Genomic DNA, 17212 nt, shown 5'->3' on the forward strand with positions numbered 1-17212 from the left:
AAACATGCGCTCACCTCTGTCCAGCACACTGCCTTCCTTCTGTTTCTTTAATACGATCCTATTAGCATATGGTAATGCATCGGTAAATAGAAACATGAGATGCAAATGTATTCTAGGTGGAATACATAGTGCAATCAAATTTCAATTGGGCAAAAGCCCAAATTCGTCTGAATATACCAATATCTGCGCATTAATTGCGATGCGCTAGTTCCAATAACTGTGCACTGCTGGCTCAAATAGTGTCAGAGTAACAGTCACTCTGGAGTTGGGTACAATAGTACAAACGTACAACAGTACAGAACTTTGCTGTGTGTTGTCACGCATCTCTCTATTAATTGTATAAATATGTCATACACCCATCTTGTGGCCCATTGCTTTATTTGGCTATTCCATAGGTTGCTGTGCATTACAGGTGAGGGATGGCCAGCTGCAGTTAACATTTTTCTAAAATCAGACCGGTGATACGATCAACCAATCAAAGACCTGTATTTTCTCTGCAGCAGTCCAATCATAAGTTAGCTGAGGCAGGACAAACAGTTCTGTTAACTGTAATTTCTGGCCGTTTTTATGCAGCTGTCCAGTCTGCTGAATGTTGGTGTTGCTAATTGTACAGAGACTGTTCATTTATTGAGAAATCATAGTAGGCTACAATTAACATTTTAGGAGCGTATTTAGAATTAATTATTATTCTTACAAAAAATGGCATAACGAAAAAAATCCATTCTGGCGACACTCAAAACCTTACAAACTGGACTTAATCATGATGTTCAAATGGGTGAGTAGAATGAATAACATAACGCATTTCTGTGTATTGTGTATATAAAAATGCTTGATTGATGTTTACTTTGCAGGTGAATGACCTCGTTACATTTACAAATCAGAGAGTGCACTAGCACAGTAGACTTTGTCACGGCACGACTTATATAAAAAAAAAAAATCATTCAGAAAAAAAAGACAGTATCCAAAGACTGATACAAGCATTTTGTGCCAAAGCACTATTCTTTTGCGAGGCACAAATTTAGTTTCCGAAATCATAGATCGGGCCCAATCTATAACATAAATACAAACACATAAAGAGAATAGTAAACCACAAGATGTCTTTCAAAATGTTCATTTTAGAAAGGTTATAACAAAGATGTATGTCTGAGTGTTACGGAAACTATAGGTGCATTACTGACCTAGAATATTGCCATTGATCTCATTTTTAATGGGCTTCCCTTACATGAGTTTATCACTGTATATGCACAGTATTAGTTCACATGCATTTACTGTGCTGTGTTACTGAACTATACTAGGCTTTTACCATTAATTGAGCTACTATATAAATTTGAGAACACAATGAAACAAGAGACAGCACATAGCTTACAGTTTTTGTTTTCCCAATTGCCACATTCTTATTTGTAATTAGAAACCTCAGAACTTTCATCCACCAAGCAGGAAGCTCTACTGGGGCACAGTACCAGAACTTTCATCCACCAAGCAGGAAGCTCTACTGGAGCACAGTACCAGAACTTTCATCCACCAAGCAGGAAGCTCTACTGGAGCACAGTACCAGAACTTTCATCCACCAAGCAGGAAGCTCTACTGGAGCACAGTACCAGAACTTTCATCCACCAAGCAGGAAGCTCTACTGGAGCACAGTACCAGAACTTTCATCCATCAAGCAGGAAGCTCTACTGGAGCACAGTACCAGAACTTTCATCCACCAAGCAGGAAGCTCTACTGGAGCACAGTACCAGAACTTTCATCCACCAAGCAGGAAGCTCTACTGGAGCACAGTACCAGAACTTTCATCCACCAAGCAGGAAGCTCTACTGGAGCACAGTACCAGAACTTTCATCTATCAAGCAGGAAGCTCTACTGGAGCACAGTACCAGAACTTTCATCTACCAAGCAGGGAGCACAGCTCTACTGGAGCACAGTACCAGAACTTTCATCCACCAAGCAGGAAGCTCTACTGGAGCACAGTACCAGAACTTTCATCCACCAAGCAGGAAGCTCTACTGGAGCACAGTACCAGAACTTTCATCCACCAAGCAGGAAGCTCTACTGGAGCACAGTACCAGAACTTTCATCCACCAAGCAGGAAGCTCTACTGGAGCACAGTACCAGAACTTTCATCCACCAAGCAGGAAGCTCTACTGGAGCACAGTACCAGAACTTTCATCCACCAAGCAGGAAGCTCTACTGGAGCACAGTACCAGAACTTTCATCCACCAAGCAGGAAGCTCTACTGGAGCACAGTACCAGAACTTTCATCCACCAAGCAGGAAGCTCTACTGGAGCACAGTACCAGAACTTTCATCCACCAAGCAGGAAGCTCTACTGGAGCACAGTACCAGAACTTTCATCCACCAAGCAGGAAGCTCTACTGGAGCACAGTACCAGAACTTTCATCCACCAAGCAGGAAGCTCTACTGGAGCACAGTACCAGAACTTTCATCCACCAAGCAGGAAGCTCTACTGGAGCACAGTACCAGAACTTTCATCCACCAAGCAGGAAGCTCTACTGGAGCACAGTACCAGAACTTTCATCCACCAAGCAGGAAGCTCTACTGGAGCACAGTACCAGAACTTTCATCCACCAAGCAGGAAGCTCTACTGGAGCACAGTACCAGAACTTTCATCCACCAAGCAGGAAGCTCTACTGGAGCACAGTACCAGAACTTTCATCCACCAAGCAGGAAGCTCTACTGGAGCACAGTACCAGAACTTTCATCCACCAAGCAGGAAGCTCTACTGGAGCACAGTACCAGAACTTTCATCCACCAAGCAGGAAGCTCTACTGGAGCACAGTACCAGAACTTTCATCCACCAAGCAGGAAGCTCTACTGGAGCACAGTAGCAGGAAGCTCTACTGGAGCACAGTACCAGAACTTTCATCCACCAAGCAGGAAGCTCTACTGGAGCACAGTACCAGAACTTTCATCCACCAAGCAGGAAGCTCTACTGGAGCACAGTACCAGAACTTTCATCCACCAAGCAGGAAGCTCTACTGGAGCACAGTACCAGAACTTTCATCCACCAAGCAGGAAGCTCTACTGGAGCACAGTACCAGAACTTTCATCCACCAAGCAGGAAGCTCTACTGGAGCACAGTACCAGAACTTTCATCCACCAAGCAGGAAGCTCTACTGGAGCACAGTACCAGAACTTTCATCCACCAAGCAGGAAGCTCTACTGGAGCACAGTACCAGAACTTTCATCCACCAAGCAGGAAGCTCTACTGGAGCACAGTACCAGAACTTTCACAGTACCACCAAGCAGGAAGCTCTACTGGAGCACAGTACCAGAACTTTCATCCACCAAGCAGGAAGCTCTACTGGAGCACAGTACCAGAACTTTCATCCACCAAGCAGGAAGCTCTACTGGAGCACAGTACCAGAACTTTCATCCACCAGCAGGAAGCTCTACTGGAGCACAGTACCAGAACTTTCATCCACCAAGCAGGAAGCTCTACTGGAGCACAGTACCAGAACTTTCATCCACCAGCAGGAAGCTCTACTGAAGCACAGTACCAGAACTTTCATCTACCAAGCAGGAAGCTCTACTGGAGCACAGTACCAGAACTTTCATCCACCAAGCAGGGAGCTCTACTGGAGCACAGTATCAGAACTTTCATCTATCAAGCAGGAAGCTCTACTGGAGAACAGTACCAGAACTTTCATCCACATACAGAAATAAGAGAGCAGCAGTAAAAAAATGCTACAATAATAAAGCTAATGCAACTTTGGTGACCTGGGCTTGTGGTCAAGTTGATGCACAGAAATGTGGTGACTGATTGCATATTATATTATATTCAAACCAGGGTTAGACTTCTACAGAAAATAGTGAGCGGACTCTAGGGTCAATGTGGACCAACGATGCATATTTTCCCACGCACAAGGGGTCTGGGACCTATCAGGCTACCCCAGTAGGGTCCAGGGGCAAAACTCCTGGGGATTTTTACATTTACACTGCCAGTGCAGTCAGTTTTACACCTAAAAAGATGAAGATATTAATTGGGGAGCTTGGGTCCATGAAAAATCATACTGTTAGTTGTATGGGAAAATGTTAATTTGCATGTAAATTATATTATGTGAATATTGGAACTAAGCTTTAGGCTACCAATTGAGCGATAGAGCCGGTCGATGCGGTACAGCCTGCACGGTACAGCCCACATTGAGAGGGCTCTATCTTTCTCTTTTAAAAAAAAAATGAAAACCTCTATTTAGCTTGAACTTCTGATATTTTGCCAGGTAACATTCTGCTGAGGAAAATAGTCCCGAACATAATTAGAATAGAAAAACAACATTCACGTAGAGAAAACGTTATTATTATAATTAAAATTATTATTACTACTAACATATTGATTTATTGGGGTCTTACTCTTTCTTATTATAATTAATCTGGACATCAATTGTTGAATAGTCCGTGTAGTATTGAGTCAGACTCGAAACTCGCTGGAGGCGGGGCATCATTCAAGCAGGCAGGCAGTGGATTGGCTGGTGCGGAAAGAACTGAAACAGGGTTGGCAGTTTGACTGGCTGGTTTTAGGGAGGGTGTTGTTTGGATCCAGCTGATGACAGAACTGTCGACCAATCGTGTCTTCGCCGTTGATTTGCTCTCCAGTAGCTGCGAATTGAGCCTTTATTACGGTGTCCTGTCACAGACATGATTTCGCTTGTCTCTAGACCAGCGTCAGAAAGTATGTTTAAGTAGCTTTTTACTTTATCAGATTAGTTGTCGATTAGAATGTTAACGGAAAAAGCCAGTATTTATGCGCGGATTGATTTTAAAATGTAATTCACAGTTAAGCACTTCAACGTTCCAGCGGGCACCTATGCAAAATAGAAGCCTGCTAGATCTCAAAGCTGATTGGCTGTTCGCACTCAATCGTTTTCTAATAATCAGTATATAATTAGAATTAACAGTAGAACACGCTAAACTGGAAAATGCTGCCAATCTCTCTGTTGGGTAGATTGTCTATGGAAGGTTCCCAGCTCATAACAGAAAAGGAGACTCTCACTCTCTAAACTAGGAGGGCTATCCTTGCCTGTTCTATATTATTTGGCTGCAAGGTTATATTCGGCCCAATACTGGATTTTCAAAAATGTTAATGCACCCACAAGAAACCATTTGGAAAACAATCTGACAATTCAGATCCCCTAACTGGTCCCAAAGAAAAGTGTTTAAACATTTAAAATAAAATAAAAAAAACACTAAATGTCTGGTATAATGTTTAAAACAATGTCAGAATTAGACAATGATTATTTAAAACCGGACAACAAAGATATATCTTCCACAAAAAGAGAGGCAACTAAGAAGGCCTTGACCTATCATATCCACTGTAATGAAGAACATCCCTCCTGCTTTTGATCATCGGTGTATTATTTATGATAATACTAGTAGTACTAATAATAATAATAATAATAATAATAATAAATAATAATAATAATAATAATAATAACGGTTATCATGACCTTTGTTAGATAGCGTCTTTCATTATAAGGATCCTAAAGCTCTTTACAAATAAACAGAAAAAAATACCATGCAACTTCAGGTCGCAAATAAAAACTAAAGCTTAAACAAATCTGACAATAACCCAACACTAATAACCCTCTTTTTACATGCAATATAGTAACTATAAAGACCCTACAGACATCACAAATCACAGCTGCTATGCTATCAACACATGATACTGTTATTATAGGAGGCTACTGACTCACTGTGGGATCCTGAGCAAGTCACTTAACCTCCTTGTGCTCCGTCTTTCAGGTGAGACGTTGTTGTAAGTGACTCTGCAGCTGATGCATAGTTAACACACCCTAGTCTCGTATCTTGTAAAGTGCTTTGTGAAGGTGGTCCTACCGATATATAAAAATTATTATTATTTTTTATATGATAACATTCTTTAAAATATGTATTCGCCCTTTAAAAACCAGAATTTCAGTTCCCAGTGCCGCTTATCAATATCAGTACAAGACTCCAGTGACTGGTTAGCCAGAGAGCACAGGCAGACACACTAAAAGGAAAAGTTGTGTCAGGAACATTAAGGATTAAGTATTGGGGAGAAATCAAAGAGACTATTCAAGATAAATAACAATGAAGATGGACTGTGAAAAATGCTGCTTCAGCAAAAATAGTGGGTGGACTGTGTTCACCCTTCCATAAAAGTGAGTGCGTCTCAGCCAACCTGCGTCCAACCCCCAGTCTAACACCGACTCAAAAACATGATCCTTTTTAGAAACCCAGCCTGGCCCGTTATAAAAGGATTGAGAGGGGCAATAAAAACTGAACAAATTGATTTAGCAGTGGAAAAAACTATCATCAAAGGTTCCATGACACACTGTAGTGTGCATCTCGATCCCAGTGTCAATAGCTCTTGCTCGCTTGTCACACACAAGCCCTTTGGAACGATGTTACTGTTTTTATGTGATGTTTAAAATAGCTCTAAAAACAAAAAGGCAATAATCAATATCCTGTCAGTATTTATTGACTGGGCACAATGTAACCCTTTCAGTCCTGAGTTATTTTTGGCGAGCTGAAGAGTAAACCCCTTCATTGACTAGAAATGAGACAGGACCTTTTTTCCTACATATATTTATACACTGTATGTTGGAAATCACACTGGAACCTCACAGGGCTCCTAGCCCCCAGTCTGAGCTAGTGTAGAAATATATGTAATAAAAACAAATATTTCTGTCCTGTTCTCATGTAGACGCAGTAAAGGAGTCCCTTCTTCAGCTGGACAAAACCAATTCAGGACTGAAAGGGTTACTCTAGTGTGGTACCACATATCTTTTTTACATTCTTTCAAGATTTATTTACCCTTTTAACCCAGGAAAACTGTTTTCTGAAACGAGAATCAATCTCATTTAAAAAAAAAAAGTTTATTTAAAATTCATGCCAGCGAAACAAATGTTAACTGGATGCCTTCATTGAACCCATTGCTTCCTTTGGGCTGGTACTGTATGCAGCATCATACTCACAGGTGCTGAGGTAGCAATGGGGACCGGGGAGGGTGTAGGCGGCTTGGCTGAGACCACAGTGTGGCCCGTGTGGAGGGAGAGCCGCTGGCCAGTGTCAGGGGGGGAGGAGTAAGAGCGGAGACGTGCCGCTAACCGTTCTGGATCATTCTTGTATGCCTCCAGGGGAAAGGAAGGTTGTTTGGTCGCTTGGGTTGGAGTAGAAGGTGGTGAGGGGGGTCCTGAGGCTGCAGGGAAAGGAAATAGGAATTTTAAACACATATCTGAATTGTGAGCTTTAGTATAAACATTTACTGTCTTGCATACCGTAACGTTTGAAAAATGACATTGCTTATTGACTGCTGTTGTAGTGAGTTAATGGCTTGGTACAACAACAGTTAATCACCAGGATATTTTTGGAGCAGGACTGACAGCCTTTCCATGGAGCAGAAAGTAATTAATAACTGGCAGCCAATTACAAAATATGTGGCTCCAGTTCAAGTGTGGAAGACAATGACAGTGCACAGTGCCTGTGGTAATACAAGTGTACTTCTGTGCATCCTTGGACTGGACCTTGCTTCAGGTCAAGCCTGGTCAGAACATATTATATTTAACTAGCACTGGTTCAAGTAGGTGAAATGCCACACAAGAAGGCAATGAAATACATAAACAGACATCTTTAAAACAGTATATCTTATAGTAAAACATAATTCAATAGAACATCTGCAGCACCCGATTCAGCAAAGCAAGCCTGGGGTCCTTTACAATGTAATAGTATCATTTCTGATGCATTTCAATTACAATGCAGTAGAGTCATTCCTAATGCATTTCAATTACAATGTAATAGTATCATTCCTAATGCATTTCAATTACAATGCAGTAGTGTCATTCCTAATGCATTTCAATTGCAATGCAATAGTGTCATTCTTAATGCATTTCAATTGCAGTGTGTCATTTGTGATGCATTTCAATTACAATGTAATAGTGTCATTCTTAATGCATTTCAATTACAATGTAATAGTGTCATTCTTAATGCATTTCAATTGCAACATAAGTGTCAATCATAATGCATTTCTATTGCAATATAAGTGTCATTCGTAATGCATTTCAATTGCAATGCAATAGTGTCATTCTTAATGCATTTCAATTGCAATGCAATAGTGTCATTCGTAATGCATTTCAATTGCAGTGTGTCATTCGTAATGCATTTCAATTGCAATGTAATAGTGTCATTCTTAATGCATTTCAATTACAATGTAAGTGTCAATCATAATGCATTTCTATTGCAATATAATAGTGTCATTCGTAATGCATTTCAATTGCAATGCAATAGTGTCATTCGTAATGCATTTCAATTGCAATGTAATAGTGTCATTCTTAATGCATTTCAATTGCAATGCAACAGTGTCATTCGTAATGCATTTCAATTACAATGTAATAGTGTCATTCTTAATGCATTTCAATTACAATGTAATAGTGTCATTCTTAATGCATTTCAATTGCAATGCAACAGTGTCATTCGTAATGCATTTCAATTACAACATAAGTGTCAATCATAATGCATTTCTATTGCAATATAATAGTGTCATTCGTAATGCATTTCAATTGCAATGTAACAGTGTCATTCCTAATGCATTTCAATTACAATGTAAGTGTCATTCGTAATGCATTTCAATTGCAATGCAATAGTGTCATTCGTAATGCATTTCAATTACAATGTAAGTGTCAATCATAATGCATTTCTATTGCAATGCAATAGTGTCATTCGTAATGCATTTCAATTGCAATGTAATAGTGTCATTCGTAATGCATTTCAATTGCAATGTAACAGTGTCATTCCTAATGCATTTCAATTACAACATAAGTGTAACTGCAATTGCAATGTAATAGTATCGTTCTGCAATTTCAGAACATGTAAAAATAGTGTAATCTAACACATGCTAAATGTACGACTATTGTAAACTGTATTGTTAAACATGGTATGCATGTATCAGTGCCATGGAAAAGTGTGAGTACAAACACATGCTGGTGTGCACACAGGTCCATCAGAACCAGTCAATAGCCCAGCCAAGGTGTCAGTGCTGTGAAAACGTACATCACACAAAGTGCTAGCATATGAGAGTGTTTCTGAAGATATAGCTTCCATTAGACCAATCAATCATGCATGCACAGGTAGATCACATGGACTCAGAATATTATACTGTACACTCCTAAACAAAGGCATCTCCAGACTCCACACCGAGTTCTCGACATATAGCTACAATGTAAGTCTGACGTACAGTCAGTAGTTCATATGCACAAGTCATCTGACTATATGTCAGAGCTTTTCTTTACCAGAGTGGAAAAAATGGAAAACATTTCTCCTGTTTGTTTTGGTTATACATCATTCATTAAATCCTACTTGTTTACCTGGGTGCTGAATAATGAATGTGAACCAGTGTAGAACAGGAGGCCTTCTAGTTTCTTATGATTTTGTGCATTGTGCTTTAGTGCCTCGCGTCCATTATTGCGGGTTTTGCAAGCTGCACCTCATGGGCCACAGAGGAGACTTTCTGTACCTTTAACAGAAGCCTTTACGACTGCATGAACCACTACCTTTGAAACCTCTTTGTCTGCCTGCATTTAATCTGATTACACGAATGAGTATGAAATGCTGAGAGACCCGGGTGAATGAGATCACATCGGTGTATCCCTCATGGAAGGGAAAACGAAGGCATTAACACAGAGCCAGGATGAGAGCAATGCATCACTTGCTATGAGCCGTCAGGGTTTGAATGCATTAGCTTAGTTCAGATTCCCCTGGGAATTCCAATGCTTTTTTTTGTTTGTTTGTTTTTTTATTTCAGAAGCTGTAACTTACAACTCAAAACTGTTTAATCAGCAGGCCTGCCACTTCCCTTTACTGAAGCAGCCCGAATCAGTGAAAAAGGCTTTATTCATAACTGCCTCATAAATCTGCCAGCTCTTATCCTCCCTCTCACCCGCCCAATGCCATCATTAGATGGCTCCAGAATATAAAGCAGTGTCTCCGAGACAAACCCCCCCAGCCCTCCCGACTCCTGGCAGGGGTCTAGCTGAGTCACTCCTGAATTAGCATACTGTATTTCATTGCAGTACTTCGGCCTACGGAATGCACAGTATGTCAATTGAATTTCCATAAACAAACACACACAGCTGCCTAACAGACTGCAGAAAAGAAGCCATCACAAGCCAGTTTTACGACTTCGCTATGTGACAACAACAATCATGACAGAGACGTTAAAGCACCTAGCGTCGCAGAAATCAGAGAATCCACAGGGCCCAGCCATATACAGCTCTGACATCTACAAAAGAGGGGCGAGCTACATACAAAAAAGGATTAGTCCTGTAATGATGTAATCATGTAAAAAGAGGCTAAGAGAATCACAGACATACAGTAGAGTCGATGTGCTAGTGGCTGAGTTGATTCCCTGCCTAGGGTTACCAGACATCCTGGAAAAACTGGGATTCTTCTACTTTTCTGCCTTCATTTTTTGTCCCGGTCAGAAACAGTAAATCTTCTGGATTTGTTGTTTAATGGTTCAGATTATGTGTATATCACATGTTTAAATGGTAATAGCTGATCTATCAAATGTTTCTCATGGCATTAAGGACATGCCGGTGAGTTTACTCAGGCCATAAAATTGCCCGTATGTATCGTGACACTTTTGGCAAGTTAAGCACAGCCAAAAAGAGCTCCGGCGTGAAACGCTCTCCGCTGTGCAACGCTCTGCGCCGTGAAACGCTCTCCGCTGTGCAACGCTCTGCGCCGTGAAACGCTCTCCGCTGTGCAACGCCCTCCGCCGTGAAACGCTCTCCGCTGTGCAACGCCCTCCGCCGTGAAACGCTCTCCGCTGTGCAACGCTCTCCGCCGTGAAACGCTCTCCGCTGTGCAACGCCCTCCGCCGTGAAACGCTCTCCGCTGTGCAACGCTCTCCGCCGTGAAACGCTCTCCGCTGTGCAACGCTCTCCGCCGTGAAACGCTCTCCGCCGTGAAACGCTCTCCGCCGTGAAACGCTCTCCGCTGTGCAACGCTCTCCGCCGTGAAACGCTCTCCGCTGTGCAACGCTCTCCGCCGTGAAACGCTCTCCGCTGTGCAACGCTCTCCGCCGTGAAACGCTCTCCGCTGTGCAACGCTCTCCGCCGTGAAACGCTCTCCGCTGTGCAACGCTCTCCGCCGTGAAACGCTCTCCGCTGTGCAACGCTCTCCGCCGTGAAACGCTCTCCGCTGTGCAACGCTCTCCGCCGTGAAACGCTCTCCGCTGTGCAACGCTCTCCGCCGTGAAACGCTCTCCGCTGTGCAACGCTCTCCGCCGTGAAACGCTCTCCGCTGTGCAACGCTCTCCGCCGTGAAACGCTCTCCGCTGTGCAACGCTCTCCGCCGTGAAACGCTCTCCGCTGTGCAACGCTCTCCGCCGTGAAACGCTCTCCGCTGTGCAACGCTCTCCGCCGTGAAACGCTCTCCGCTGTGCAACGCTCTCCGCCGTGAAACGCTCTCCGCTGTGCAACGCTCTCCGCCGTGAAACGCTCTCCGCTGTGCAACGCTCTCCGCCGTGAAACGCTCTCCGCTGTGCAACGCTCTCCGCCGTGAAACGCTCTCCGCTGTGCAACGCTCTCCGCCGTGAAACGCTCTCCGCTGTGCAACGCTCTCCGCCGTGAAACGCTCTCCGCTGTGCAACGCTCTCCGCCGTGAAACGCTCTCCGCTGTGCAACGCTCTCCGCCGTGAAACGCTCTCCGCTGTGCAACGCTCTCCGCCGTGAAACGCTCTCCGCTGTGCAACGCTCTCCGCCGTGAAACGCTCTCCGCTGTGCAACGCTCTCCGCCGTGAAACGCTCTCCGCTGTGCAACGCTCTCCGCCGTGAAACGCTCTCCGCTGTGCAACGCTCTCCGCCGTGAAACGCTCTCCGCTGTGCAACGCTCTCCGCCGTGAAACGCTCTCCGCTGTGCAACGCTCTCCGCCGTGAAACGCTCTCCGCTGTGCAACGCTCTCCGCCGTGAAACGCTCTCCGCTGTGCAACGCTCTCCGCCGTGAAACGCTCTCCGCTGTGCAACGCTCTCCGCCGTGAAACGCTCTCCGCTGTGCAACGCTCTCCGCCGTGAAACGCTCTCCGCTGTGCAACGCTCTCCGCCGTGAAACGCTCTCCGCTGTGCAACGCTCTCCGCCGTGAAACGCTCTCCGCTGTGCAACGCTCTCCGCCGTGAAACGCTCTCCGCTGTGCAACGCTCTCCGCCGTGAAACGCTCTCCGCTGTGCAACGCTCTCCGCCGTGAAACGCTCTCCGCTGTGCAACGCTCTCCGCCGTGAAACGCTCTCCGCCGTGAAACGCTCTCCGCTGTGAAACGCTCTCCGCCGTGAAACGCTCTCCGCTGTGCAACGCTCTCCGCCGTGAAACGCTCTCCGCTGTGCAATGCTCTCCGCCGTGAAACGCTCTCCGCCGTGAAACGCTCTCCGCCGTGAAACGCTCTCCGCCGTGAAACGCTCTCCGCTGTGCAACGCTCTCCGCCGTGAAACGCTCTCCGCCGTGAAACGCTCTCCGCTGTGCAATGCTCTCCGCCGTGAAACGCTCTCCGCTGTGCAATGCTCTCCGCTGTGCAATGCTCTCCGCTGTGAAACGCTCTCCGCTGTGCAATGCTCTCCGCCGTGAAACGCTCTCCGCTGTGCAATGCTCTCCGCTGTGAAACGCTCTCCGCTGTGCAATGCTCTCCGCTGTGAAATGCTCTCCGCTGTGAAATGCTCTCCGCTGTGCAATGCTCTCCGCTGTGAAACGCTCTCCGCTGTGCAATGCTCTCCGCCGTGAAACGCTCTCCGCTGTGCAATGCTCTCCGCTGTGCAATGCTCTCCGCTGTGAAATGCTCTCCGCTGTGCAATGCTCTCCGCTGTGAAATGCTCTCCGCTGTGCAATGCTCTCCGCCGTGCAATGCTCTCCGCCGTGAAACGCTCTCCGCTGTGCAATGCTCTCCGCTGTGAAATGCTCTCCGCTGTGCAATGCTCTCCGCTGTGAAACGCTCTCCGCTGTGCAATGCTCTCCGCTGTGAAACGCTCTCCGCCGTGCAATGCTCTCCGCTGTGAAACGCTCTCCGCTGTGCAATGCTCTCCGCTGTGAAACGCTCTCCGCTGTGCAATGCTCTCCGCCGTGAAACGCTCTCCGCTGTGCAATGCTCTCCGCCGTGAAACGCTCTCCGCTGTGCAATGCTCTCCGCCGTGAAACGCTCTCCGCTGTGCAATGCTCTCCGCCGTGAAACGCTCTCCGCTGTGCAATGCTCTCCGCCGTGAAACGCTCTCCGCTGTGCAATGCTCTCCGCCGTGCAATGCTCTCCGCTGTGCAATGCTCTCCGCTGTGCAATGCTCTCCGCTGTGAAATGCTCTCCGCTGTGCAATGCTCTCCGCCGTGAAATGCTCTCCGCTGTGCAATGCTCTCCGCTGTGCAATGCTCTCCGCCGTGCAATGCTCTCCGCTGTGCAATGCTCTCCGCCGTGAAACGCTCTCCCGTGCAATGCTCTCCGCTGTGCAATGCTCTCCGCCGTGAAACGCTCTCCGCTGTGCAATGCTCTCCGCCGTGAAACGCTCTCCGCTGTGCAATGCTCTCCGCTGTGAAATGCTCTCCGCTGTGCAATGCTCTCCGCTGTGCAATGCTCTCCGCCGTGCAATGCTCTCCGCTGTGCAATGCTCTCCGCTGTGAAATGCTCTCCGCTGTGCAATGCTCTCCGCTGTGCAATGCTCTCCGCTGTGAAATGCTCTCCGCTGTGCAATGCTCTCCGCTGTGAAATGCTCTCCGCTGTGCAATGCTCTCCGCTGTGAAACGCTCTCCGCTGTGCAATGCTCTCCGCTGTGAAATGCTCTCCGCTGTGCAATGCTCTCCGCTGTGAAATGCTCTCCGCTGTGCAATGCTCTCCGCTGTGCAATGCTCTCCGCTGTGAAACGCTCTCCACTGTGAAATGCTCTCCGCCGTGCAATGCTCTCCGCCGTGAAACGCTCTCCGCCGTGAAACGCTCTCCGCTGTGCAATGCTCTCCGCCGTGAAACGCTCTCCGCCATGAAACGCTCTCCACTAGGCAATGCTCTCCGGCGTGAAATGCTCTCCGCTGGGCAATGCTCCCCGGCGTGAAATGCTCTCCACTGGGCAATGCTCTCCGGCGTGAAATGCTCTCCGCTGGGCAATGCTCTCCGCTGTGAAATGCTCTCCGCTGTGCAATGCTCTCCGCTGTGCAATGCTCTCCGCTGTGAAATGCTCTCCGCTGTGCAATGCTCTCCGCTGTGAAATGCTCTCCGCTGTGCAATGCTCTCCGCTGTGCAATGCTCTCCGCTGTGAAACGCTCTCCGCTGTGCAATGCTCTCCGCTGTGAAATGCTCTCCGCTGTGCAATGCTCTCCGCTGTGCAATGCTCTCCGCTGTGCAATGCTCTCCGCCGTGCAATGCTCTCCGCTGTGCAATGCTCTCCGCCGTGAAACGCTCTCCGCTGTGCAATGCTCTCCGCTGTGCAATGCTCTCCGCTGTGAAATGCTCTCCGCTGTGAAATGCTCTCCGCTGTGCAATCCCGCTGTGCAATGCTCTCCGCTGTGAAATGCTCTCCGCTGTGCAATGCTCTCCGCTGTGCAATGCTCTCCGCCGTGAAATGCTCTCCGCTGTGCAATGCTCTCCGCTGTGAAATGCTCTCCGCTGTGCAATGCTCTCCGCTGTGCAATGCTCTCCGCCGTGCAATGCTCTCCGCTGTGCAATGCTCTCCGCTGTGAAACGCTCTCCGCGTGAAATGCTCTCCGCTGTGCAATGCTCTCCGCTGTGAAATGCTCTCCGCTGTGCAATGCTCTCCGCTGTGAAATGCTCTCCGCTGTGAAACGCTCTCCGCTGTGAAATGCTCTCCGCTGTGAAATGCTCTCCGCTGTGAAATGCTCTCCGCTGTGAAACGCTCTCCGCTGTGAAATGCTCTCCGCTGTGCAATGCTCTCCGCCGTGCGCCGTGAAACGCTCTCCACTGGCAATGCTCTCCGGCGTGAAATGCTCTCCGCTGGGCAATGCTCTCCGGCGTGAAATGCTCTCCGCTGGGCAATGCTCTCCGGCGTGAAACACTCTCCGCTGTGCAATGCTCTCCGCTGTGAAACGCTCTCCGCTGTGCAATGCTCTCCGCTGTGCAATGCTCTCCGCCGTGAAACGCTCTCCGCTGTGCAATGCTCTCCGCCGTGAAACGCTCTCCGCTGTGCAATGCTCTCCGCCGTGAAACGCTCTCCGCTGTGCAATGCTCTCCGCTGTGAAACGCTCTCCGCTGTGCAATGCTCTCCGCTGTGCAACGCTCTCCGCCGTGAAATGCTCTCCGCTGTGCAATGCTCTCCGCGTGAAACACTCTCCGCTGTGCAATGCTCTCCGCTGTGCAATGCTCTCCGCCGTGCAATGCTCTCCGCGTGAAACGCTCTCCGCTGTGCAATGCTCTCCGCCGTGCAACGCTCTCCGCTGTGAAATGCTCTCCGCTGTGCAATGCTCTCCGCCGTGAAACGCTCTCCGCTGTGCAATGCTCTCCGCCGTGAAACGCTCTTCGCCGTGAAACGCTCTCCGCTGTGCAATGCTCTCCGCCGTGAAACGCTCTCCGCCGTGAAACGCTCTCCGCTGTGCAGTGCTCTCCGGCGTGAAACGCTCTCCGCTGAGCAATGCTCCCCGCTGTGCAATGCGTTCCGCCGTGAAACGCTCTCCACTGGGCAATGCTCTCCGGCGTGAAATGCTCTCCGCTGTGCAATGCTCTCCGCCGTGAAACGCTCTCCGCTGTGCAATGCTCCCCGCTGTGCAATGCGTTCCGCCATGAAACGCTCTCCACTGTGCAATGCTCTCCGCCGTGAAACGCTCTCCGCTGTGCAATGCTCTCCGGCGTGAAACGCTCTCCGCTGGGCAATGCTCCCCGCTGTGCAATGCGTTCCGCCATGAAACGCTCTCCACTGGGCAATGCTCTCCGGCGTGAAATGCTCTCCGCTGGGCAATGCTCTCTGGCGCGAAATGCTCTCCGCCGTGAAATGCTCTCCGCTGTGCAATGCTCTCCGCCGTGAAACGCTCTCCGCTGTGCAATGCTCTCCGCCGTGAAACGCTCTCCGCTGTGCAATGCTCTCCGCCGTGCAATGCTCTCCGCTGTGCAATGCTCTCCGCGTGCAATGCTCTCCGCGTGCAATGCTCTCCGCTGGCCAATGCTCCCCGCTGTGCAATGCGTTCCGCCATGAAACGCTCTCCAGTGGGCAATGCTCTCCGGCGTGAAATGCTCTCCGCTGGGCAATGCTCTCCGGCGTGAAACGCTCTCCGCTGTGCAATGCTCTCTACTGTGCAATGTCTCCAGAGACTTGATTATGTGTTTGGTTTATGCATAATAAAACAAATATAACCTTAAAACAAATCAAAACAGTGACACAAAGGCTTGTCTGCTGCTGGTCTATCCCTAGTGCTCGTGTTAAACATGGTTGTTCTATTTAGTTATTATTTATATTACTCTCAATGCAGACCCAATACATTCTGCCCAGTCATTTGTATGTGAACCCCTGTCCCGTGCATTACGCCGGCACGCTGCTGTGTTCTCACGAACCCCTGTCCCGTGCATTACGCCGGCACGCTGCTGTGTTCTCACGAACCCCTGTCCCGTGCATTGCGCCGGCACGCTGCTGTGTTCTCACGAACCCCTGTACCGTGCATTGCGCCGGCACGCTGCTGTGTTCTCACGAACCCCTGTACCGTGCATTGCGCCGGCACTCTGCTGTGTTCTCACGAACCCCTGTCCCGTGCATTGCGCCGGCACGCTGCTGTGTTCTCACGAACCCCTGTACCGTGCATTGCGCCGGCACGCTGCTGTGTTCTCACGAACCCCTGTACCGTGCATTGCGCCGGCACGCTGCTGTGTTCTCACGAACCCCTGTACCGTGCATTGCGCCGGCACGCTGCTGTGTTCTCACGAACCCCTGTCCCGTGCATTGCGCCGGCACGCTGCTGTGTTCTCACGAACCCCTGTCCCGTGCATTACGCCGGCACGCTGCTGTGTTCTCACGAACCCCTGTACTGTGTATTGGCACGCGGCTGTGTTTTTCATGTTTACTGCTGTGTTGCAGGATCACAAAAGGGTTATTCCTGAGCTGTAGCCACTTCCTGTCTGTAGGCTGAGTGCCTGCAATCTGAACACGTGCCATGAGCAGCAGTAGCTCCTCCCACATTCTTTTATTATAATCTGCACAGCCAGACATGGAGACAGAGCCTTGATAGCTTGTCTACTGACAGGGGGCGGAGTCCCCTT

The 17212-nt window shown here is 48.1% G+C and overlaps 1 protein-coding gene across 5 annotated transcripts in view; it reads right to left on the reverse strand.

The window, feature by feature from the left end:
- The window catches only part of LOC121314051 (5'-AMP-activated protein kinase subunit gamma-2-like), a 162204-nt gene that overhangs the window by 50863 nt on the left and 94129 nt on the right, over positions 1-17212 (reverse strand). For 4 of the 5 annotated variants that reach the window (XM_041246841.1, XM_041246842.1, XM_041246843.1 and 1 more), the window contains one exon: positions 6971-7194. In XM_041246841.1, coding sequence (XP_041102775.1) covers positions 6971-7194 — 224 coding nt within the window. Of the gene's footprint in view, positions 1-6970; positions 7195-17212 lie in introns of those variants that run through there. The other variant, XM_041246845.1, reaches the window with a different exon arrangement.

Source organism: Polyodon spathula, chromosome 4, assembly GCF_017654505.1.
Source record: "Polyodon spathula isolate WHYD16114869_AA chromosome 4, ASM1765450v1, whole genome shotgun sequence".
NCBI classification, from domain to species: domain Eukaryota; kingdom Metazoa; phylum Chordata; class Actinopteri; order Acipenseriformes; family Polyodontidae; genus Polyodon; species Polyodon spathula.